This window comes from Procambarus clarkii, chromosome 83, assembly GCF_040958095.1.
Source record: "Procambarus clarkii isolate CNS0578487 chromosome 83, FALCON_Pclarkii_2.0, whole genome shotgun sequence".
Lineage (NCBI taxonomy): Eukaryota > Metazoa > Arthropoda > Malacostraca > Decapoda > Cambaridae > Procambarus > Procambarus clarkii.
In genome coordinates, this window is record NC_091232.1 from 3,567,527 (window position 1) to 3,594,160 (window position 26,634).

Sequence of the window (26,634 nt, forward strand, 5' to 3'; positions counted from 1 at the left end):
ATAGGGTTACGCCACCGCATGACTGTTATAAATGTATAAACGCAGTTAATATATGAAAACGAATATAAAACCTTGACTAGGGGTGAAAGGGTCTTAGACTATCTAAACCATGGTCTACCATTTCCGTAGACCATGGAAACTGTAAACCATGGTGACTGTGGCTGAAAAAAAGGGTATGCAAGCATTTAGCCTAGTCCAGTATTAGGACTAGGCTTAACAGTTGGTATACAGTTGGGATTAATTATTTTTTTTTACTCGCAGCCTAGCCTCGAACTATTTTTCTCCCCACCACATATGTTATCCACTATCTCCGTCACAACTGACACGTTTCGGAAGACATTTGGTCAAAATATGTTCATGTAAAGACAGTAAAGCAAAGGATCCTTCCAATTGATAACTTTCGTTAACAAAGTTATCGATGACCAAGTCAGTCAGGGTAACTAAAGTTACCAGTATGTGTCGTGTCTGTTCATCACTCCTCCTAGTTTAAACGTGACCTATCCTAGGCCTTAATAAGCACTCCTAGGCTTAATATACGCAATCTTAGGCCTAGTTTAGTATATATGTGCTATACTAGGCGTAGGGAAATTTTAGTTTGATTAATGCCTACTAGTGACATATGAAATTAATACCATACATGAAATCCATTTGGGTGCATCTATCCAATTTCGTACGTTAGACTAATAGTTGATACAAAATTCTGTCCTATTTTTGTATGACAGGTTGCAGGAGACTTGGCGCCTAGCCAAAGCCTCTAGCATCAATACTTCCATACTTCCCTGGAGTATTGCTCCAGGGAAGCCATAACAGTATGACCTTTGATCAGCACTAAAGTAAAGTGATGGCTGGCATTCGTGTGTGTCAGCAGTAGGCATACAATTATATATAAAACTCTCCGTCATAACTGACAAGACGTTTCGGAAGACATTTAGTCAAAATATGTTAATGTAAAGACACGGTGCGTTCAGTAACATTGTTAGTGCATAACATAGAAAACATTGCCTAGTTTAAGTTTCCAAAGCGCGTTTGGTCACAAATATTTAAAGAAAATTCAGAAGTATTTACCACCACCTTTACCATCATTTTAAAGACTTGTAAAGAAAAAGTTACACAAGTTATTTTAAACATTTCGAAAAATTGTGAAGATGGGACATAGTTATGGCACAATTGACTTAATGGTCCAGGGCGAGTCGAAAGGAGGTCGTCTAATCATCTTCTGGTGTGGGGGTTTGGTCATCATAATTAAGACATTTTCGGAGGTATGAGCAAAATCCAGAATGGGTTTTTAAATACATTTTATAATTATTGTTCTAACCGTATAACGTTAACATAACATTAATGCAATTTGTCCAAATGATCTCCATCATTACGTAATTACTCATGTTGAAGCAAAGTTGTCCAAATGATTTACATAAATAATTATTGAATTTAACATTACTGTGGCAAGTATTAGGAAACAAATCGTATGGTGAAACATAACGTTGAATAACTGGAGGATAAATGTGAATAAGTTTAAGCTTGAAGAATAAAATAGGAGTTGACAATTAGTCGTCCAAAAGGAGGCGCAGTGGAGTAGTAAGGTAGAGGAGAATAACGGAAGGGCCCAGGCCCAGCTAAGGAAGTGGAGATGTGAAGTAAGTGAAGACCAGAAGAGACAACAGTAAGATGGGGTACCCTATGGGGGTTCCGGTGAAGCGTCACCCATTTTCGCCCAGGGGTCGTAGAGAAAAACGTAGTGTAATGAGCTGTGTAAAGTAGTCGCCCTGTGAGTCCAAGACTGTCAGTTTTAGATTTAGCTACTCGGTACGAAATGTCCATGTAGCACGGGCTATAGTGAGCCTGTAACCGGTCTTGGCGTCGTTGTTTGATATTTTAGATTCAGCTACTGGGAACAAAAAGTAAGTAGTAGCACGGGCTATGGTGAGCCCGTAGTGGACTTACCTGGTACAGGAGTGGTGGCTATGTGGAGCCTGGCATTGTTTCAGATTCAGCTACTCGGAACAAAAGTAAGCCTGGCGGACTGGAAGAGCCTTATATAAGTACCCCAACCAGATTGGGGGGTCATTTCGCTGTTCTTCGAAAATCCCGCGTCTGCGACACGTATTATTTTCGAAAGCCGCACAATTTGTGCAGTTTAAGTACAAAATTAATGTTTTCCCGTCAAATTATAAAATGTATTAATTTTCAACGTTGACGAGGGAAGAGAAAGGGAGTATAGCAGAGCTGGTATGGGTGTAGGGGGGCACCTGTTGTCATTCTATCCTTAGTGTGGATATAAACACTTGAGGCCCGCGCTGGCTGCCATACAACTAAGGAAGCGTGCGCGCCACAGGGCACCAAGTGGGTCGCTCCGATAAGCTCTGCATCCGATTCTACTTAATTTTCCTTGTCAAGGAAGTGTTTTATATTGGATACTGCTGATTAAAACACACGACTTCCTGTAACACCAGTTTGCAGTGTAGGTTAAGTGTTTAAAGTATACATTTCAAAACGTTGACATTTATATTAAGGTGTTATATAGCTTCTCACGCTGGGCAAGTGGCCTAGCAGTTTATACCTGCTTGATGGGGTTCTGGGAGTTCACAAGTCAAACCCGGCCCGAGGCCAGGTTTGACTTGTAAAAGTCAATATATGTAGTATACATAATCAGTTTGATTATAAATGGCCGCTTATCCAGCTAGATTCAATTATCTTGACAATTAGTTTTTGGCGTATCTGGTATAAAAGGTGCGGAGGGCTGTGGCTTCCCCAACTGTATCAGTTCATTCTGCTTCCCGTCCGTGAAAGAGTATTTCCTTGCGTATTTTTTTTGCAGAATGATTTGCGTTTCCAACTTTCAAGCGTGAGTCCTCTTGTAACATGTTTTTCTAGATTTAAAGAATGGCATTGGCTTGCAGAGGAATGGTCATGGTTGACAATTCTCTCACTGCTAACTAGTATAATATTTGGAAACAATGAGTACAAGTAAATTCACCTAGAATTTGTACTGTTTATAAACTTTGTGTCTATTGTTTGGTTAATTCTTATTCATCCTGGTGGTGGGAGTGCCAAAAGTGAAAATATACAATGGAGGCTCTAGTGCCCCCGGGTCCTCCTTAAGACTACATGCTCTAGTACCCCTGGGTCCTCCAAGACTACAGGTTCTAGTGCCCCCGGGTCCTCCTTAAGACTACAGGCTCTAGTGCCCCCGGGTCCTCCTTAAGACTACAGGCTCTAGTACCCCCGGGTCCTCCAAGACTACAGGCTCTAGTGCCCCCGGGTCCTCCTTAAGACTACAGGCTCTAGTACCCCCGGGTCCTCCAAGACTACAGGCTCTAGTACCCCTGGGTCCTCCAAGACTACAGGCTCTAGTACCCCTGGGTCCTCCAAGACTACAGGCTCTAGTGCCCCCGGGTCCTCCTTAAGACTACAGGCTCTAGTACCCCCGGGTCCTCCAAGACTACAGGCTCTAGTGCCCCCGGGTCCTACTCTAGCCTGCAGGATCGACTAGATCACTCGTGAACAACTGACCTCATTGTTGCCACTTGCTGCGGACTCTCCAACTTTGCGCAGCTGGAGAGTCGAGACCTGTAGTTGGTAATGTCACTGATCTCGGTATCTTCATTGGGAAGCTTACAACCAGAGAGCAGTACACATATATGGGTTTATTTTCGCTGTGACCAGTGTAACAATTGCAGTGAATAATTATCATATAAATGGGCCATTAAATTGCATCAATGAGCGGTGCATTGAGTTTTATCTTGTATAAATAAACATGTGACGCAAGATATGATACCGTGTTCACTGGAGGCATGCTTGGTGGCATGTTGCTGTGGTGAGCGCCAGGCTGGTATAATTCCTCTTGGATGGCCGCCAACTCGCCCACTCTACCTCACCGACCTACCCACGGCTCGGTCAAGTCCGTTGGTTCTCCACTGCACCCGCCACCCGTTTGTTAGACGTTAATCTCTTTCTAACGTCTGAATAATATAGGGTTTGCTTCTCAACTTGGAATGACATATTAGATTCATTAAAAGATTTATGTATAATCATCTACTGTATGCGGTATGGCATAATCTCACTGTTTTTCCTTTATTCTGAAATTAAGAGGGAAAGCGCTGCTTGACTTCGTAGCCTAATACATTTTTATTTTAGCATATATGCAGACACGTTCGCGCGCGTAAAAATATTACACAACATTAAATATAATACATTACTCGACCACCTCAGCATACTTACCCCCATCCCCCCCCCCCCCCCCCCCGTGCTCAGCGTACAACTAGGCGAGTATACATATATATGTACATGCATATCATACTCGACACGGGAGACATCTCCCGTCACGCAGGTGCATTCGCACCTCCACAGATCTCCAGTATCAGCTCTTGATACTGGTAATGGCTCAAAAGGGCCACCACTTACGGGCTATTCATGCCCGTGCCACCTTTTGGGTGGCTTAATCTTCATCATCATCATCATAATCCACTACCTTCTTCCACCCCATACTGACGGGCCCCTGTTCCAGCCCCCCCCCCCCAATCACTGTAGGTTCGCGCTAATCACTGTAACTCTAATCCACGCCCAAACACTATTACTAACTACCACACCTTACCATCTACCCACTGACTCGAAATAGGGCTCGCAGACAACCTAACCTTAACAATGGGAGAACTCGAGACACTAGTAGCAGTGATCTATAACTCTTCACTAATTAACAGAAGACCTAGACAGAATTACAACAAAGAATATGACAACTATTATAGAAAGAGCAGCTCCAGTTGCCTGTAAGAATGGTTCCCGACATTATCATGAAAGACTTTAGCCATGGCAAAATAGACTGGGAGAACAGACTCGCTTAAGGACAGGAATGAGAAACTATAAGCCGCCATGCCAAGATATCCACAAGAATGAGGAATAATTGTGAACCAGTCAGACTGGATCAGATGTGCTCTAAACGACCCAAACATAAAGTTGGTTTTATTTGGAAGCCTTAATGTGAATGACGTCTGACCTTGCCCAAAGAGAGGATATTGAATGGCATAAGAATAACCTGTGGTTTACCCAAAGGTGTAAAAATGCAAGGCAAATATGCTTAAGAGCATGGATAAACTACAGGAACAACAGATTAGAGGGGTAACTCTGTCAGGAATGAGTACCTTAGAATAAGAAAAGGAGGAGAGCGAGTTTAAAGAGAGACATAAGCAGATAAAGCAAAGATTTACCCTAGGATCACCTTGCATGGGGGTAGAAGTAGCCTAAGCTACTCTATCCCTTTGTGATGTATTTTTTTTTTCTTGTCTCAATAAACTTACTTGAACTTGAAGGATCACCTTCAGATAGTTCCGAGGACCACCATCCATGTGGCACCAAGACCATTCCAGTAGGCTGCTGTACGCAGTCTGACATAGGAAACAAAGCCCGGGTGATTAGGCACACTTTGAAGGTGTTTCCTCTTGAATGGGGAAAGAGGTCGGCTAATTATTCCTTTTATATTTAGAGGGAGGATGTTGGTAATGTTTTAGCTTTAATGTTTATTGAATTGTGCTTGGTTGCCTATTCCATTCCTACTTTTCAATGGGACCATTTTGCACAAAGCTGTCATCTAGTCTCGTGAAGAATTATTTAAGTGTGCCGATTTGAAACAGTCCTAGTATTTCCCAGGTGTATATTACGATGTATCTCGCTTGTGCTCCAGGGAGTGCAATTTTAGGGATTTTAATTGGTCTCAATTTAACACTTTATTCATTAGGTTCGGGCAGTAACAGTAACCCTCTCCAGATTTGAATGGGGCTGTTAATGTAAAACAATATTCCACTACAGATGAATCTAATGACTAATGTCTTGAAATACCATCATTGGTTGGCATTTCTTGTTTGAAAGGCTCCTGTTTTCCAGCCTTTCGTCTTTCATGAAGGTGTGGCTGCAACTTTGTGTTCTTTAAAAGTAAGACTGTCAATGGAAGATTGAGGGACAGAATCAGAGCTGAAGTCTTCAGTGCAAGTATAACAAGGGGGGGAGTAGACATGCACATGCGTACAATCCACGTATTCGTATCACACACTTTGGTGTGATGGGTCGAACCTAATCTCTGGAGTTTGAACTCTTGTCACAGGTTCTCCACACGTTCCTTTGTCAGACACCTCTGTGCCTGCCAAAGAATTCAGTTTGTTTATTCTGCCAGAAAAAAAAATGAGAACAGATTTGCGATTGTAGGTTAAAAATCTGTTAACTGAAAGTAAACTTTAAGCAAGTAATGTTTTAACGAGGACCGCGTGATATTTGTAGATGTGGGTAGTATAAATAGCATGGGATCCTGTATACCTGGCTTGTGACCACTTGTTTCTTCATTTCGAGTGGCGTCGTTAGCCATGTCTTGAGGTTATCTTGAGATGATTTCGGGGGTTTGTATCCCCGCGGCCCGGTCCTCGACCACGTCTCCACCCCCAGGAAGCAGCCCGTGACAGCTGACTAACTCCCAGGTACCTATTTACTGCTAGGTAACGGTGGCATCAGGGTAAAAGAAACTCTGCCCATTGTTTCTCCCCGGGACGCGGGATCACGCGTCCAGTGTTCTGTCTGCTCAGCCACCGGCTCCCTAATGCAAACCCAAGTTTCCTGAAACGGTTGAATGCAACTTAAGTCACGCACCTGCCAAGTCTGGCGCTAATGTAATCATATTGTGTTTTGTCCAGCAGCGTTATGCCACGGGAAGCTAAATATAGTACGAGTGCATTATTCCGGAGACTAGACTGTCTGTCCTTGGAAGGGCGGCGCGGAAGTTATGGAGGGTAGTGGTCAGGACCTCGGGAGCGACCTGTCTCCCATTGCCAGCACCACCGTGACTCACCTCACAGGTATGCCTCAACCACTGAGCAAATGTTGAGGTGGGTACTAGTCGGGATTTCAGGAACGACCTGTCCCTCTTGCCTTCTTCGCTGCCACAGGCAGTGAAACTGGAACAATGATTGATATGGGCATAATGCTTGTCATTATAAATATTTAAATATACTGTACATTTGTTTACATGTTAGATGGGTGTAGTAGAGGGTGTGGGCGTGTTGGTGGGGGTGTAGGTACAGTGTTGGTGGGGGTTTAGTAGAGGGTGTGAGGTGGTGTACACTGCTGGTGGGGGTGTAGTAGAAGGTGTGAGGTGGTGTACAGTGTTGGTGGGGGGCCAGGGTCACCACAAGTGGTAAGAGGAAGTTCATCTCCCTTAAGGTCAAGGCCACTAACACTCAACTTTCTCCTGACAGCCTGCCAGGGTGACGTCATGCCAGGTTATTGCTACGTATTCATTACAGGTATTTCCTCTTTGGCATGAAAACCAACTTCGGCAACCCTCACTTTCAGTTTGGGATCTACACTAGTGAAGTTGTGTATTGAAAAATTGGAAAAAATCGGAGAAAACCTGTTGATTCTCTGTTTAAGAGTGTAGACTATATCTTTTTCTAACATGTTACCATTATAATGTGGATCAGACACTGCCGTGAATGAGATACTTTCAGGCAAGAAACCTCAAGATTTGTAGGTCGTATTACGATCATGTCAATGTATTGGAACACGACAGAAGGGTACTGTTAAGCACCCATGTACGTGCTTAGAGTGCCAGCGTTAGGTTGGAGGTCGTGGTGGGGGTTTGGGGTGTGGGGGATGGTAGGAAGGTCGCCCAGCTCGAGTGCCCAGTCTTCAGAGAACTGCATGAGCTGCAGCAGTGTGCTCCGGACCTCGCAAAGTCCTTCAGTACTACCACCACTACTACTACTACTACTATTGCTACTGCTAAAACGACCATTGGTCATGTGACCCTGAACGATGCGCGCGCATCTCATTTGATAAGCGTTGCTCTACCTGGATTGAAATGAATGGATGCTACGATGCCAACAAATCACTGGCATTTGCACGAACTGTCTGAACGATACAGCCCAACTTGTTGAACAATGCATACATTTAATAAAGGAGAGAACAATGATGTGCTGATAAGTGAACAGAACAGTCGTTACTGGCTATAAAAACTTAAATATAATGAACATGATACTCGTCAGTATAGCTGTGAACAGGATATGTATCTGTATAGATGTGAACAGGATATGCATTTGTATAACCGTGAACAGGATACAGATCAGTATATTGTGAATTCTTCAAAATAGTGAACATAACGTTGAGTTGTTGAAACTGTGAACAGTGTTAATAGTTGATTGGTACAATGTGCTCGAGTGTGAAGGGGTCGTTTGTGATGTATTGTTAGCTACATACTACAGTGCATAGTTTAGCCTACGGTTATGATTTAATAGGATATATGTCTGGATGAGAACTAAATGTTAACTGGGTTAAGAAAATAATGAGCAAATCGGAATATTCTGTCTGTAGCGTCAGGTGAGAATTTGAAGGACTGTAATGTAGAGGAGGGTTTAATATTTCAGAATAAATATACAGTGAAGAGGGCAGTGGTTTATGTGTCTAGGAAAGGTGCCAAGGTGTGAAGTTTAATTATGCGTCAAGTGCTTATGAGAATTTTGAGAAATGATCTTGGTGATTCGGAAAGAGAAGTTATCAGTCGGCCAATCCCCCAATGCAAGTGAAGGTGCATGTTAAGACCTGCGTCAGAGTGGGGCGAGTTGCGTCACAGTTAGAGCAACCAGGTTTGCCATCTAAGTGCAGACGGCGCCGTAGTCGATCACTGCAGTTAAGTGCATCAGTGCGCTAGCGAGAGAGAATGCAAGGAGAGTTAGTTGTAGAGACATTGCGAATGAGACAGTGACTGATTACCAGGTAAATGTGCCTTTATATCTATCAAATGGTATTCTCGGGTTCAGGCCTTATAAGGACTATCCTCATTCATTGGTAGGCCTATGTCTGAATTGTAAGTCTTGTATCTTTAGGGTGCTGTTAATAGTTTTGTGCAAGTGTGCGTGTGCTCGCGTTAACTTGAACCAGAGGAATTTATAACGTGGACCAAACGGACGGAGCGAGTGTAGTATTGGCTGATAAAATGGCCCTACGTGTTGCCAGTCTTGGAAAGTGACGTGGGAGGCGGGGGGAGGAAACTGTGGGTGTTGGTGTTGGCAAGTAAAGCAAGAGTGTAGCTGGGGTGTGAGGAGGTAGTCTGGGTGTAGTGTTTGGCTGACGAAGGAACAGAGTGGATGCGATTCTTGGCTCATGCAGGGACAGTGTGGGAGTAAGTGTTTCGTAGTGAAGGAACAGAGTATATGATGACAGCGTGGTTGTGGTCGAGGCCGCAAGCTGGGAACTATAGTAGAGTGCACAAGAACAGCATGGTGCATGGGTCAGTGTTGAGCAGTGAGCATAGTATTAGTGCGCTGGGTGTATGCAACTTTTGACCGGTGTGGGTGCCAGTGATGAAGGGAAGGCAGAGTGTGAGATGAGGAAAGAGAGAGTGAAGGATATCCTGAGTGGGTGAGAGCGTGTTCATCAACCACCCTGCCACTTACACCCAGGAAAACTTGTCGTCGGTCTGGTTAAATTATGTATATACTCGCCTCTTGATTCCCCTTTTCAATAATATCGTGATGTATTATCCTTAGTACTGTAAGTGCAGTTGTCATTGAGAATGATTAAATATTAATTGCTAGAACATGAGAATATTTGCGATCAATCTTTAGTGAATCAAATCTACCTTGAGTACCAGAATTGCGGATATATATTTATTGAATAACAGTGGTATTGATATTTTGCAGGGTGTGTGAACGTCATAAAATTGTCATTGTTATGGTAACTACCGTTTAATATTTGTTTATTCAAGCATGAGAAGGTAGTGTTCCAGGGAAAACTGGTAGGGTAAGGCTTAACGGGAGCTATGGGTGGGGAAATATGTAAGCCTGCTAACAAATCAAAAGCCTACTATACTCACCTGTGTAAATAAATAAGAGGTTCACTGCAGTAAGCCTTCTGGTGCATACATGGAAGATGCTATTTACACTCGACTGTTTTCACTTGTGTATATCTATCATATTTGAAAGTTACAAATTTAGTATTATTAAAGTTGCTTGGATTTGATTTCCTCTGCCACGTGACAATTAGTAGTTTCAAGCCTCAGGAATATGTTTTTCTGTCGCTCATTTTGTCTTGCGAATTCATCCAGGATTTTTAAACCATGATCCTACCATGTTCATTTTCTTGGGCAATGTGTTTTTGTTGATATAATTGTATTTATCTCGACAGAAGTGAAAATATAATGTGTTACTTTAAAGACTGGAGTTCATATTATTTCCAATGAAAGTAATCTGACGTACCAATGGTACGCATGTAGATTTCGGCGTAGCTTCGTGACAAACATTATAAAATGACCTTTGTTGATGAAGCTGAAGAGTTACCGTTATCATCTAAGGACGGTATTACGTGAATAATGATACGGATTTATTAACAAGTTGACTGTGGAATATGGCAACATCACTGTGTTAGCAAATATTTAGTACACGTGTGACGAAACTGAAGTGAAACCAGTGACAAGTCAGGTAATTGTGATATGATACAGCAGTGATGCAGAAACGTCGGCGGGTCAGTGATAGCGTGCTGGGTGGGGTGCTACCTGCTCTGGGCCTCAGGAAGCAGTCTAGTCTCTTGAGCACCAGAGGTGAGCACCTTGCCTCTGCCTCCACCCTCACCTCGCCGCTTCCTTGGGCCGTCATCAACTTCGACATTTTTTGGGTGTTGTTGAGTCCCAATAGTCAATGTGGCGAGCGCCTAGCCAAGACCTGTGGGGTACGTCCTGGAGGCTGTGGATCACATAATCACCGACAGGGGTCATTGTTAGGCGGTCCTCACGTCTGTCCTGAAGCCCACACCTGCCAGGCTCTGCCCCCCGGTGGATCTCACGCCTGCCAAGCTCTGCCTCCCGGTGGATCCCACACCTGCCAGGCTCTGCCCCCCGGTGGATCCCACACCTGCCAGGCTCTGCCCCCCGGTGGATCCCACACCTGCCAGGCTCTGCCCCCCGGTGGATCCCACACCTGCCAGGCTCTGCCCCCCGGTGGATCCCACACCTGCCAGGCTCTGCCCCCCGGTGGATCCCACACCTGCCAGGCTCTGCCCCCCGGTGGATCCCACACCTGCCAGGCTCTGCCCCCCGGTGGATCCCACACCTGCCAGGCTCTGCCCCCCGGTGGATCCCACACCTGCCAGGCTCTGCCCCCCGGTGGATCCCACACCTGCCAGGCTCTGCCCCCCGGTGGATCCCACACCTGCCAGGCTCTGCCTCCCGGTGGATCCCACACCTGCCAGGCTCTGCCCCCCGGTGGATCCCACACCTACCACTGCTCCCCAGCTAGTGCTGGCTGGAGCCTTAGCACAGCAGACTCGTCCCCCGCCCTGTCCGCCGGCCAGCAGGAAGATCCCACCACTCGCCGAAAATTTGGAGTATTACACAGTAGGTGTGATGCCTCTGCCTCGCCCACACCGTCTACCGGGGAGTGTGGGGATGATAAAGTGAGCCAGAACAATGTGGGGAATGACTTGTGGCCGGTGCAGGGCTCCTGTTGCTGCTGCTGCTGCTGCTGTTCTACCATGTGTCAGGTTCAGGCTATCAAGGAGGTACGTGTATAAGTCGACTCAAAAGGCCACGTTACAATACCACAAAAAGTCGTGTTGTAAAGCTTCATATCACCTCTCTGAGCAGTCAAATACAAATTAAAATTGTATATTTTTATGATTCTTATCCTCAAGAAATTGAGTACCTTGTGGTGCTCTTTTTACATCATTATTTTTTTTTCAGCCCTTGGTTGTCAGTAGTTCTAAATTGAAAATATGCTACTGTACAAATCGTCTGCAAACCTTAAGTAATGTGCAAAATAATTAGTTTTTGGAGACAATGGTCAAGGCCAAGCGTTGATTGGTTTTTTGTCGATTTTCACAATCGGGTTTGGAAGTAATAAAAAGAAAATAGTTAGCTAACTGTTGGTGCGCACTTGTCACGTTGATCTCAGGTTTTTTGTTATACAATAAAACAAAACAAAAAATCGGTGATATGCAAAGCAAACGAGTAAATTTTCTGGAGAAAGTGCTAAATCAGTATTATGGTACAGGTATAACTCAAATTTGCAAGTCAATCAAATTTATTTAAATGACATTAAATATGCAAGCAGGCATAGGTTTATCCACAGTATATCTAGCGATGTTTGGGACAAAGGAACAGTTCATGTGCTAAATCCCTTTATGCAGATTATTTATAAAATAATGGGTGAATGGAAAGTAATTAAGAGGGAAATCATTAGTTGGCAACCGTTAGTGCGTTTCTCACTGGGTGTTGACATGTACTGTATAAACAGATATACAGTAGATAGATAGATTGTGTAGATGTATATATTTGATATAGATATGCTAGGAGGTACCCAATTGTGCCTGGGTTTCTGCCCTCCCCCACCCCTCTCCACTTTTGTCCCCTCGCATACTTCTTGTGCAATCTCCCTCCTCTCTTCAGATATCCCCCCCCCCCTTCTTCATCTCCCTATCTCTGTCTTTGTGTGTGTTGTGTTTGTCTCTGTTTATATGTCTATCATTGTCTTTTTGCTGTTTTATCAAAATAATATAATAGTCTACCATTGGCATGTGGGTGGTCTGCCAGTGAGAAGAGCTTAGCAGTGTAAAATATTTAAAATTTGATTAGTTTTTTGTTTGCTTTAAGTAAAGGGTGTTTGCTGTAAGTAAAGGGCAAGGCATGAGAGCCTTTGAAGCTGTGGGAGTATCAAAATTTAAACTACAGTAGGTGTAGCAAGGGAAGGGGGTGGCAGTGCAGTGCCAAAAATCATTGTGGGGATCAGGATATGACCCTGGCATGCTCTTCCCTCTTGAATTCTGGCAACTTCAACCAGCTTAAGTCTGTCCTGTCCCTCCAGACTATTGCACCTGCAAAGTTGGTTGAGGCCCAGCCACAAGTGCCTGGGCCCCCTAACCCTGGACATACACAAATGGGCAGGCAAACTGACATTATCTCCAATTGATCGATTGATCTATCTATATAATATTGACATATAGATATAGATATTAGGTATAGATATATAATATATAAAATATTTATTGTATATATAAATACTATATTTTTATATAAAATTCTATATACATTTTTTATAACATAGGTACATTGCATTATGCATCACCACCTTCTCCATGATGGTTACATAGTTTGTCAAGAGTTTTGATACTGTAAAGAGAAGACTGCTATGTATAAAGGAGAATGATCAATTTGAACATTGATTATTGGAGCATTCTTTAATCTTAGTGCTATTTATAGGTAATTAGCTAATATTTGCCAACACTGGGATGTGTAGTGCAAACCCTTTATTTTAAGAGGTAACTGCCAATAAGATTGGTACATACGGTGTAGGATTGGGGGGGTCTCATGCCACAATCCATCATCACAAAATGTAATCATCATAATATTGCTCCTTGAGGTCTTCCTAAAATATAGGTCGTTTTTATACAGTATGTCGTCACAAAATCACTTGGTGTTTAATGCATGTGTGTTTATTTAATGTTCTATAAGTATTTTTCACTATTACAGTATTTCTTTAGCTTTATACCTATTACTTTTTATATTGTTGCATAAAATAATAATAAAGTTCACTATTCTATGCTAAACAAAATTAAGTATTCTTATTGTGCAGTATTGGAAATAACTTTCATAATCAGACTAGGAATTATTCACATGATTAATGTGAGAGGAACTGAGCATTAGAGAAGCATATCAATGAAATTTCGGAATCATTACTACCTGAATTAAATGAATCGGTTACAAAACTACAAAACAAACTGGATCAGGATGGAGAACTATCAATAGCTCATAGAAATAATTCACATAGTGGAAAGTCCTCTACAATTGCAGACATACAAAGCTTAAAGTTAAAATTGGGAAGCAAAGCTCTGTTAATAAATTTCCTTTTAAATGGATTAAATGCAATATTTGGAGCATTCATTGAAACTCATTAGAGACTATATGGACAGTGATATCTAGGTACCAAACATGAAAATTACCTTGATAGATGATGCTTAAACTTTACAAACTGGTATCAATAAAGTCTTTCACTGGGCAACAGAAAATAACATGCCTTCAACAAAGATAAATTCCAGTTACATAGATATGAAAGAAATGAACATGATAGGATACGAAACACAGATCTCAAAAATAAAATGACACGAGAATGATCTTGGACTGATGATGGACAATCTAATGTTTAGTGAGTATATCCAAGCAAGTGTAGTATTAGCCATGAAAATGATAGGATGGATTATGAGAACATTCAAATCAAGGGATGCTACCATAATACTGTACTCCTGTTTTTCCAGCTTAAGTACTGTACTGTTCAGTACCTGACACTCTCCCTTTCAAAGCATCAGAGATTTTTGAAATAGAAAGAATAGAGAAAATTTATGATACACAAACATTAAAGCACCTAAATAACTGTAACCATCTCAAAGCACTCAATGTTTTCTCTGGAAAGACAGACAGACATATCAGATATGCATAATAAAATGACTTACTGAAGTGAAAGATTTGGTAGGAAATGCAGAAAAGACCCAATGAAGAATAGGGGCCTTTGATAAAATCAGAGAATATTGTATGAACTTTTGAAGCCCACAACTCAACATCCTCTCACCAAATATTAGAAGTGTTTTTGCAACACGAGGTTTTAATGCAAATTTTACTGCATAAAGTTCTAGATCACCTATGTTGTAATGGGTGTGTGGGCCTGCAGCCCATACCAAGCACCAATCTTTCTATTATCAGAAAGACAAACCTGGTCCCAAGCTTGGCACGGGAAGTTGAAGAACTCTAAAAAACAGACTACAGTACCAATGATATGGGGTAAAGGACCCATACAAATAACTTTTTTTTTAAATGTTTTCAAGTACTGTGCTAAATTTTAAGACTAATGCTGAACTGGAACTGAGGTAAGGATGTATGAGCTCTACACAAAATTGGTGGGACATGCTAATGGTTGGTGATAACTTGCAGGAGGCGCGGCAGCTGCGTGCAGGCGAGGTGGCCCACCGTGAGGGCTCACAGGTGAAGGGCGCCACCATGAGGGTGGCGGGTGAAGGGTTCTCTGCTCACAAGTCGGCCATCAGTGAGCAGCAGCAACGCCATACAAAAACTCCGGCAGGCACCATCAACCAGGAGTCATCCCGACAGGCAGCAAAGTCAGGCCTCATCATAAAGACAAAAGGAGTGTGTACCAAGCAGTCTTCCTCCATGACTGCATCACAGGTAACAAACCCTATCTTCTACTTAAGTTACAGTAAATACAGTATGTGTAATAATTTCCTTATCTAATAGATTTTTATTCAGTACAAGTTTTTATCTGTAAAATTTACTGATAGACTATAAATATTTATATCTTCTGTACTGTATTTCACTTTATTATTACAGTTCTGTATTACCAAAGCTTTGATTATACAGTCCAGTACTACAATACTATTGTATGTATGTATATGAGTTGGTATAAAATTAATTGGTACCTAAAATTTTCATTTGACCTTTTATTCTTACAGAGCAATGTGCACATCACTGGCTTCGAGGATTTAGACAACCTTAGTGCTTCATCTCAACCAGTAGACATTCAGAATGCTATTATGCGTTATTCTGGTGTGATGTCATCTTTCGTTGATCAGCTAAAATCTTTAACAGTCAACGAATGTCTTAAAGATGCTCCCTCTCTCCTTGAAAATATTGATGACATGATGAGAAAAGCCTGGTCGGTGCCCATTTATGGCCATGAACTGGGATTTTCCTTGTGTAATGTTTTGAGAAATAATGGTGGTATGGACATTCTGCTTGACAACTGTAGGTCTGATGACTCTAATGTTAAGTTTTCGAGTGCCAAAGTGTTAGAACAATGCCTTACAACAGAAAATAGAGGATATGTAGTTGAGAAGGGCCTAGAAAATGTAGTAAATGTTGCTTGTGATTGCACAAAGAATGGCACTTCAGTGGACAAATCTCGTGTGGGAACAGGCATACTAGAGCATCTATTTAAGCATAGTGAAGGAACATGCTCAGATATTATACAGTTAGGTGGTCTAGATGCTGTGCTATCAGAATGTAGAAAATCTGATGTTGAAACTTTGAGACATTGTGCTGGAGCTTTAGCAAACTTGTCTCTCTATGGTGGATCAGATAACCAGCAGGCAATGATACAGCGTAAAGTTCCCATGTGGCTCTTCCCTCTTGCTTTTCACTCCGATGACAACATAAAATATTATGCCTGTCTGGCAATTGCCACTCTAGTTGCTAACAAGGAATTAGAAGCAGCTGTTTTACAATCTGGAACTCTTAATCTTGTAGAACCATTTGTCCTAAACCAAATTCCAGATCAGTTTGCCAATTCTACAGTAGCACACCGACATGGGCAAAGTCAGAGTTGGTTACAAAGACTTCTGCCAGTACTGAGGAGTAAAAGAGAAGAAGCCCGAAATTTGGCAGCATTTCACTTCTGCATGGAAGCAGGTATTAAAAAACAACAAGGAAACATTGAGCTCTTCAGGGAAATTGGTGCTGTTGAGCCCCTTAAAGAAGTTGCTAGTTCTCCTAATGCCATTGCCAGCAAATATGCAGTACAGGCACTTCGTCTTATTGGAGAAGAGGTCCCACATAAATTAAGCCAACAAGTGCCATTGTGGACACCTGAAGATGTAAAAGAATGGGTCAAGCAAATTGGATTTTCACAGCATGGTGAGGACTTCGTTAGTTCCAGAGTAGATGGAGATCTCCTTTTACAGCTCACAGAAGAAAACCTTCGTGAGGATATAGGTATAAAAAATGGTATTCTGAGACAACGATTTTTGAGAGAACTAAGAAAACTGAAACTCCTTGCTGATTATTCATCTTGTGATTCCACCAGACTTAATGAGTTTATGGTAGAAATTGATAAAGAATTTGCTGAGTACACCTACCGCATGTTGAGAGCAGGAGTCACTCGAGATTGTCTTAGGTGAGGACAATGTATGGTATATTGTTATATAATTAACTTACAACATCCCACTACTAGTCATTCGTATACATACAACAAATTGCATAAATATGAATTATATACAAATAATATGTTAATAACTTGTTACTTTTATAAAAATTTGGCAAATATGCAATAGTCACAATGAAATATAATGGATTATAACTGGATTTGTTTTTTCCTCAGGTATCTCTCTGAAGAGCAGCTAATAACGGAGTGTGGCATCTACAACTCAATTCATCGACAAAGAATTAGAGATACAATATTAAGTGAGTTAAACTTCTGAATGTTCTAATACTTGTAGTCAATAAATTTTTCCTGTTTGAAATTGTGACATGACTAAATTTAGGATAAAATATTTTCATTAGAGTGAGGACCTAAAGTTAGCAGTTAAAGCTTTTGTACCGTGTTAAATGAAACATCGTACAAATTCATCTCTTAATAACTTTGTACATTTTTTGCTGTAAATGTTAGATTATAATTTTTATTATTGCATGCAACAACAAAGGGAATGACAAGCTAAAGTCTTGTAAGTAATAATTCCTTTTTAATAATATTGTACAAAACCATTACATTTGCACTTTGCTTTATAAAGATTTAATCTGTAATACATAAGACATTTTAACGTTAAAATGTGAATTTATGCTTGGACAAATATTCAATACTAGATAGGCTGTATTCACACTGTTTAAGATTAGAGGACGTCATGTACTTAAAATGAGTTCATAATTTGAAAAGATAAACATTTCTGAATGCATACATTTGATATTAGAAAAACTAATTAAGCAACTTACAGCCTAGTTAGAATACATTATACAGATATATGCTTTGCTTGAAAGTTAATACTTTCCACTTTGTAAGTAACTACAAATTATAGCACTAAAAATAAAACCTACAAAATTTGCAAATACAAAAATAATTGGTTTTAAACATATGCCTAGAATTATGATAGTGAAAATATTTCTATACTGTATAAATAAGTACGTGTTATATAGATATGAACACTTGACTTTTAATTAAATGCATAAGCGTTGCAAAGAAATTGTAAATTTAAATATATTACAGATGACAGTGGCCAGCTCCAGGATGCCAATTCTCTTGATAAAACCCTGGATGTTTTTATCAGCTATAGACGTTCCAATGGCTCGCAGTTAGCAAGGTAAATATGTATAAATGTGGATAGTTTTATGAAGTTGCTTTAATCATTTGAATTTTAAAATTAAAGAAATTACCTAGATTTTAATGACAATTTTGTTCCTCTTTCAGTTTACTAAAGGTCCACATGCAGCTAAAAGAGTTCTCCGTATTCATTGATGTGGAACGATTAGAGGCTGGAAAATTTGATAACAATTTACTAAATTCAATTCGACAAGCAAAGAACTTCCTATTGGTTCTGACACCAAATGCGCTGGATAGGTGCATTGGTGATACAGAATGCAAAGATTGGGTTCACAGGGTATGTATTCAGTGTGTATTGTTTGTTATACAGTATTATGCTCTTAACAAATATAGATTTAGAATATGAAAGATTTATTTAATTCAAACAACTTTCCTGTTACTGTATGCATATTGTACAAAGGTTTTCTTGAATGTAGCTTGTACTGACTCAAAATATTACTGGCCAGCATTTTATAAATATTAAATAGCTATATATATAATGGCTCGTATGCAGGTAATTGGTACAGTTGACTTCATGACCCGACTCTCAATCTGGGATCCCGGGTGTGATATCCATATTATCTTGTGCTTTGTAAATAAAATATGTTTTTACATGTATTCATAATGTGTGCTTTGTTATGCAGTTTATAATTCTGTACACTTGAAATTGAAATAAGTTTATTGAAGTATAAATACACATAAAGGGATGAGGTTACTGAAGTTATTCTCACCCTGTTCAGGACAACATGTTCAGATAAATAATTTATATATATAATGTCACTCTTCTTAATTTCAAAATTGTCTTGTTATTGCTCAGCCATCTGCAATCATTTTACTATATAAAGAATATTTTTTTCGTAAATTAATGTTTTTGAATTTTCCATTGCAGGAAATTGTGGCAGCTCTGCAGTCTGGATGTAACATTATCCCTATCATTGATAATTTCCAATGGCCTGATCCTGAGGAACTACCAGAAGATATGCGAGCAGTTTGTTATTTCAATGGCGTAAGGTGTGTGATAGTTTTACTTTTTATATAAACTGAAGACACTGAAATAAGTTTAAGGCTATCATGCTCAAGTTACTCATATTATTAAAGCTCAATTTAAGGATATTTAGCAAGCTTGGTACCTTCTTTTGAGAAAAATTGAACATGCTTAAGTAATGATCTTTTGGGCTAATAATTTATTTCCTCTTTTAGATGGATTCATGATTATCAGGATGCGTGTGTAGATAAAATGGAAAGGTTCATGCGTGGAGAATGTAATGTTCGTGGGGATGGCCCTCTTGGACGCTATGTTAGCAGAAGCGTAGAAGGTGGCATGGCTACCCCTGGTACACCTTCCACACTGCCTAGAGCACCACCACTGTATCAGCGCACAACTAGTACCGAGAGTGGTAAAGGATCATCATGTTCAGACAAGGACCCTAAAGACTGACGGGGCGACCCTGCATTGGTTAAACATAGAAGGTATGATCATTTGTTATGTCCATTGTAGTGCACCCTATCATCCCACATTGTTTTAAACTTAATAAAAAAAAATTAAGCTGCTATAATGGAAAGAAATGATAAATCAAACGGAAGAAATCAGTGATGTTAAAAGAATAAGAGATACTGGAAGTGTCTGTTGAAAATCACCATGGGCATTAAAATATTAAGAAGATTTAATAGTATACAGTATATAAATTCCCATCCACACTTCCGTGGAAATAAACATTTCATTCACCTGTTTGGTTTGAGATACATACAGTCCCGGTGAATGAAATTAATAGCATATACTTCTAAGAAGAAATCCTAAATGGCATAAGGCATCACAGATTTAAATTTATATTAATTTTAAATGTATACAATTATTTGAGGGAATAATTTTTGCTAAAATTGATAGTCCTATATGAACAGTTCTTAAGAATACAGGTTACATTTTATTTTACAGATTATTAGCCACAAGTAGCCCACGATCTGCTTCACCTATGAGGTGGGGTGGTAGAGCAGTCAGCCCAGTACCACGTCTCCCAGTGAGAGGTGCAGCTGGTCGGGGATTTGGAGCAGTTTCACCTTTACTACCACGTCCACATCGTCGCACGCTTCCTCCTTCACGCTCATTAAGTCTTGATACAGGTTTAGATACTAATAATGCCACTGCAACTGATCCTGAAACTGCCACTGATGTGGTATCCTCATGTGAACAGTATCTGCAGCAACAGCATCAACAACAGTCTGGACAACAGTTGCAGGAGCAGGAGCAGCAGCAACAGCAAACTCAAGGTACTGAGCCTAGGCTTTCACGACGTAGATTGAGTAGTATACCTTGCGAGAGTAGTCCAATTGCTGAAGAATGTGGAACTGAGGAAGAACTGGGCCAACCATCATCCAACGAGGATGTTAGAGGTAGTAGAGACTTAACACTTCCTTTAGAGTCCTCCCGGTCCTCCATCACATCTTCAAGACGTTCTTCTGTTACTTCTGCTGATGATATCAGTCGAAAATCCTCATTCGTTAATAAGTGTATGACACGAGTTAGAGGCTTAATCAAGAAATGAAGTGTTCTTGGACATTCTGATTTCAGACTGTGGATTGTGCCTGTGGTAAAAGCTCTGTGGTGCTTGTGGTAAAAGTGCTGTGAGGTCAATGTCGACATGCCTCACATTGCGAGAGGACATAGTATAACCAGTGCAGGGAGTTGAGATCCTCTGTGCCAGGTGTTGGGACCATTAGGGCCTGAGAACTTTAAGGTCACCCACTTGGCTCAGGTTATGTTCAGGTTATTTACCATTGTGATCCCAACTACTATAATGCCAAACCCATTAAACATTATGACAATGAAAATATGGACATATTTGACAAAAGAAACAAAAATACTAATAGCTAAATCCTGTGACTTGCAGTGTAGTTGCCTTCAAAATTAATCCTGCCATATTTGTTTTAAGTAGCAGCCAATGATCTACTCGGCAACAAAATTGCAATTTATTAAATACAAATGTAATGCATTTACTCTTCCTAGTTTTCTCACGTTTTCACATAAGTTTCATGTCAATTTAAGTAATTAATATCTATTAAAACTTCTAAAATGTTATATTGTGTAGCATTTAATGGCAACTTTGGCATTTTGTAATATGAACTCTTAATGCCATAAAGTATTTGGTATAAAGAATTATATTGTCAAGGATAATTTTAATATAAATTGTATATATATATAAATATGATATTTATTAATAACATTTTGAACATTTTGAGGTTTTAAGAATCTTTTTGTATTAAATTTGTAAATTTTAGTGCATTTTAAATATTGGTAGGTCACAGAATCAACATCCTTAAACAACTCATTTTCTGAAAATATTAAGGATTTTTATGATGTACAATATTGTAACATAATATAGATATATTGAACATTTGTAACCATACTAATGTTCAGTTCTTTAGTCATTTTGTCCAGTAGATCTTGTAAAACTTTTATAGTGAAAAAATCATATTGAGATTTTTATTCCACATTGAAGAGTTCCAAAGAATAACCTCTTCATTTACAGAAACAAATTATTGTTTATCCACTGTAAATGTCTTAGTCATGGTGTTATTTTTAGGTTTTATCGGTGTTAGGATTTCATTTACAGTGAATCCTTTTACTTGTATTTCCGAGCCGGTGATCATTTGTCATTGTAAATAGAAAGTTGGCAACTAACGTGTAAGTTTGAGATTTATTATTTTTACACGCAGTACCCTGGAGCTTAAATAAATACTATTTAAGTAATGTATTCTATGTATTATAATCCAATACACTCGACACAGCCAGGGTTGAGTAATGACAACCCACATATCTGAGGAATTCCAACACGCACCTAATGTACAGCTATATGAAAAGGTGACCAAACCACACACCAGAAGATGAAGGTGATGACATTTCAGTCTGACTGGACCATTATCAAGTTATCACAATTAACTTGATAATGGTCCAAGATGGACTGAAACAACATTTCTTCATCCTCTCGTGTGTGGTTTGGTCATCATATCTTCAGCACTGTTATTGTGACTCATCATCTGCTATATAAAATATTGCCATTTGTCGTCTTCAGCAATAATAATAATAATAATAATAATAATAAAAAGGTTTGTGCAACCTGTCCTCAGACTAGGTCCATTCCATCCAGCTGTCGACCCCCCAAAAATGCATTCATCGGTTTTAATATGCTGTTCATTCAAAATAGAGATTTTCTCAAATTAATATAGTTATGTATTTAGGCATTGTAAAGTTAGGTTTTTAGGTTGTGTTGGCAATTATTTGTAAGTGGGGGAAGCATTTACAGCAGTGTTATTTGACTAAAAGTTATCAGCGAAGCACTTGTTTGAGAAGTGCTCGAATGTCATCAGTTGTCTTGTGTAACCCGATTTTCATTCATAAACTGTTTGATGGGTGTATGGAATGGACTTCATCCTTTGTTTGAGGACGGGCTGTATTGTGATATAGGTCCCTTAAAAGTTCATGGATTCATTTGATTTGCACGAAACTTTAGAAAGGCTATCAAGAAGAAGATGAAGACAAAAAGGACAGAGGCAACAGGGATGAAAATTAGCGAGATTTTATTAATAAGCTCATGAAGCTGGAGGCTTCTTTCAGTCGTTGGAGACTTGTACATGGTCTTTGTTTTAGTTTTCTGTTTGCTATTAACCTTATGATTAATATCTGCTGCTGGACCAACCTGGACCATTTTGTGTGTTGGTGAAGCATAATATTCTTGCTTAGCAAGGTATTTTAAACGAAAATTTTCAATGGCAACGAGGACAAGGATGATTATGAAGTCTATAGAGATCAGGCAGATGTACCACACATCTATGTGCTTGAGGTAAGCTGTCTTGGGGATGAATTGACTTGTTTGGCTGAACAAAGACGCCAGCACCAGTAGTGATGTCAGCGATACCATGATGCGGTCCTGATTGCAAAAAAATTTTAGAAAACTAGTGCACGTATCCTATTTATCTAAATCACAAATACTGTAATCTTTCTAGATAATGGGGAGACTGTAGGGGCAGGATGGACTAACCTGAAAATCGTGTAGATCGAAGAACAAAGCAAGGTAGCAGATAACCACCATTAGCAAACTGGGTACCACAGCATTTCCTATGTAGTATCCATACTGGTTTCGAAATTCTAGTATCATCTGGAACAGTTGAAATATACAGTACAGTACATGCACTATGTATATGTTTTTAAATGTAATAACATTTATTAAATTATAAACCAGCAGATAACACACAAGCTATATTGTTAGATGTGTAAGTTAGTCTCGTCATAATTTATCAGAACAAAATATCATTGACTGCAGAACTGTACAGTAATTACAAGATTAAATCCCAGTTGTACTTTATTAAGACAGACATTAAAGTAGCAATTATATGAAATAAACAAGGTGGAAGGAGTATTGGTAAGCCAGCTTCCACCAGCCCTACCTGGACATCACCTGGGAGGTCACTGGGCCCACGCATTTCCTCTCCAACGCACTTGTACTCCATGAGGCGCCTTTCCCCAGTATAGTTCACTCCACCCTGTAGACAGCGAGACCATCAGTATCACCACCTTTTGCATGTCTGATTTTAATGCAATCTTGCTCCTTAAGTGTTCTTGCTTTTGGAATAATTTTGATATCCTTTACAGACTTTAGTCAATCCTGGGAGTTGGAGAACTCCCAGAACCCCCTCCAGGTACACGCCAGATAATTATATATGGTTTACATATGTATATAAGTTTAATATTGGTGAAGGATATACATGCTAAATGTAATTCACCATATTTAATCTACTTTCACAAGTAAATAGATTAATGGCAATTAGGCTTGGCATACCTATTATATTCTTCCTTACACTAAAAATTTAACACTCCAAGAAGTCTCTACTGACAAAAATTATCCTTCCACTAAGGCCCTCCACCCAGAAAATAGTTTGAACTTTTCCTACATCTAATATAGTTGTTGAGTGCTCATTACAGACCAGCATTTATCATTTGTTACTGCAGTATCACAAGATTGAACTGTGCCTGGCACAAGCCCACATTCCTCACTGAGCTGTTCACAGTGCATCTTAAGGTAACTTGTTTACACAGGATGACAGTCCCCCCAAGCTTGTCCTTATCACATGTGGGGCTGGACTATGATAAAGTACACATCAAGACTGCACTACTAATCTTACCATAGTACTTTGATTTAATAACCATTAGCACAGTACTGGAAAGTATCTTTTGGATCCACTGCCAACAGTATCACCTGGTGTAATCAGTATCATTGTTTATGACAGTCTTACAATCATTACTATTGTATAACCTAAAATGTTCCACAAATTTAATACTCGTGGTTCTGGTATTTTAGGTACCCAGAAACTGTCAGCCACACTCAAAATGCAATTGGCAATTCATAAAATATCAAGGACAACTTATTCCAATGTGGCTATAACCCCCCCCCCCCACACCCCTGCCAAATTAAAACTCGGCTTACCTTGACAAAGAGAAATCTGTCCTGTATGTTGGTAAGGGTGTAGGAGAGGAGACAGTGCTGGATGTCAAAGGGGTACATGTGTAGGCTGAACTGACACATGAAGCTGACTGTGTACTGCTGCTCCAAGCGAATACTCTGCTCCCCACCTGCGTACAACTTGTCTACGGAAATATCGCAGGCATTGTAATTGTGTACAAGTTTGCAATATAAATTTTGTTGACAAATCTTGCACAGGAAACATTGCCTCTGATTACTGCCCTCATTTTTCTATCAATCAGAAAATTTTTCATCCATGTTAGAAGTTTACCTGTCACCCCTCCAATATTTTCCAGTTTCCAGAACAACCTCTTATGTGGAACTCTGTCGAAAGCCTTTTTTAGGTCCAAATAGATGCAGTCAACCCAATCATCTCTTTCCTGTACACAACAGGCAAAATATCTTGTGTATTGTGTGTGTGTAACAATTATACACGAGGAAATTTTCCTTGAAACGGAGAAAAAACTTTGGGTTTGATATTAAACCAAGTCTACCACCAGAAACCACAAAGAGAATATATTCAGTTACATATGGAAGATTGAAATTGCCATAGAAAATGGCAGTTCCAAAATATACAAGATCTTGAAAGACTTGTATCAACATGCATATCAGAGCAATTGTGGAATGTGTGGCACCAGTGTGGACCCACATCTTGTTAAATACAAAACGAAGCTGGAGTTCATCCTTCACATACGGCGAACTACGGCAAAGTTCAGAGGGACTGGATGCCACCAGACTAGTTCCCAGAGCCGAGAGGTATGAACTAAAAAGAAAGACTAAACCCCAAATCACTGGAAGAGAAAAGCAACAAGACATGATTACCACATACAAAATACTCAGTGGAAAAAGGTTAGACAAACTATTTAGCACAAGTAGTACATAAACAAGAAGACCCCAAATGAGCCACAAACACTATTATAAAAAAAAAGTTGTGTCCTAGAATAATGAACAAATGGAATATGCTAATAAATGGAAGAGGCAAACACTCTGCACAACTTTTAATGTAGATATGACAGATCCCAATAGTCTCTGGAATCTATACACTATGACATGATAACCACCTACATAGTTCTAAGGGAATTGACAGGGTGGACAAAACTATTTAGCATGGATGGAACACGAACAAGGGAACGCATGTAGAAAATTGGTACACAAATGAGCCACAAAGACTGTACAATTATTGACACTGAAAAAAAAAATTTAACAAATGGAATGCACTAGGCAGAAATGTGGTGGAGGCAGACTCCATACACAGTTTCAAATGTAGATTGATAGAACCCAAGAGGCTCCTGAATCTACACCAGTTGACTGACAGTTGAGAGGCAGGACCAAAGAGCCAAAGCTCAACCCCTGCAAGCACAACTTGGCGAGTACAGCTAGGGAGAGTACCAATCTTACTGTATTATGGGATGAAAAGCAGGACCCAAGAGCCACGATTCATAACCCTGCAAATACAACTAGGTAAATTAGCTGAATTGACACGGTATCAAAATATAGCCCATACATTGCCCTTTTGTACAATATGTATCACAATCACAGTCCTGTTGGTCTTGGTAGTAAGTAATTATGCATCAGGTCATTGTCTACCTCTGTTTAGTTATGGTTTGATGACAAACAATAGACAGTTAACAATTATTATAATGTCAAAGATTGCCCTCTTCAGCAGAGCAACATAAGAATTATTAATTTTATTAATTAAAAAAATGGATATGTATAACTAACATACGTATCTTTGGCAAATGATTAAAAGATAATTGTTAAGTTAGTTATATAATTTATATAAATTTTAGCGATTATACAGTTTACAAAGCTGCTCAAATACATATACATATAAACTGAATACCACTCTGTGGATGTCAGAGGCAGATGCTCTACCAACTATACTATAGGTTAGCCTCAATAAGAGAAGGTTCCCAAGGCAACTAACCACTGCCCAGATGGGAATTGACTGTCTCTGTTGCTACTACTAAAACACAAAGATCAGGGATACCACATCCTAAGTCATATAAACATGTTCATAGCTGCAC

The 26,634-nt window shown here is 39.8% G+C and overlaps 2 protein-coding genes across 30 annotated transcripts in view; one reads left to right on the forward strand and one right to left on the reverse strand.

Annotated features, from left to right (window-relative positions):
- Sarm (sterile alpha and armadillo motif) overlaps positions 1 to 21,844 on the forward strand; it is a 329,198-nt gene extending 307,354 nt beyond the window's left edge. For 14 of the 15 annotated variants that reach the window (XM_045759498.2, XM_069316280.1, XM_045759502.2 and 11 more), the window contains 8 exons: positions 14,945 to 15,196; positions 15,481 to 16,919; positions 17,124 to 17,206; positions 18,003 to 18,096; positions 18,204 to 18,393; positions 18,985 to 19,106; positions 19,296 to 19,565; positions 20,029 to 21,844. In XM_045759498.2, the coding sequence (XP_045615454.1) occupies positions 14,945 to 15,196; positions 15,481 to 16,919; positions 17,124 to 17,206; positions 18,003 to 18,096; positions 18,204 to 18,393; positions 18,985 to 19,106; positions 19,296 to 19,533 (2,418 nt within the window). In that variant the 3' untranslated portion in view covers positions 19,534 to 19,565; positions 20,029 to 21,844. Of the gene's footprint in view, positions 1 to 7,698; positions 7,720 to 10,158; positions 11,527 to 14,944; positions 15,197 to 15,480; positions 16,920 to 17,123; positions 17,207 to 18,002; positions 18,097 to 18,203; positions 18,394 to 18,984; positions 19,107 to 19,295; positions 19,566 to 20,028 lie in introns of those variants that run through there. The other variant, XM_069316282.1, reaches the window with a different exon arrangement.
- The window catches only part of LOC123768752 (uncharacterized), a 45,529-nt gene continuing 40,409 nt past the window's right edge, over positions 21,515 to 26,634 (reverse strand). For all 15 annotated transcript variants that reach the window (XM_069316292.1, XM_069316290.1, XM_069316289.1 and 12 more), the window contains 4 exons: positions 24,572 to 24,732; positions 23,535 to 23,630; positions 23,129 to 23,245; positions 21,515 to 23,017 (listed from right to left, as the gene is read on the reverse strand). In XM_069316292.1, the coding sequence (XP_069172393.1) occupies positions 22,568 to 23,017; positions 23,129 to 23,245; positions 23,535 to 23,630; positions 24,572 to 24,732 (824 nt within the window). In that variant the 3' untranslated portion in view covers positions 21,515 to 22,567. The remainder of the gene's footprint in view (positions 23,018 to 23,128; positions 23,246 to 23,534; positions 23,631 to 24,571; positions 24,733 to 26,634) is intronic.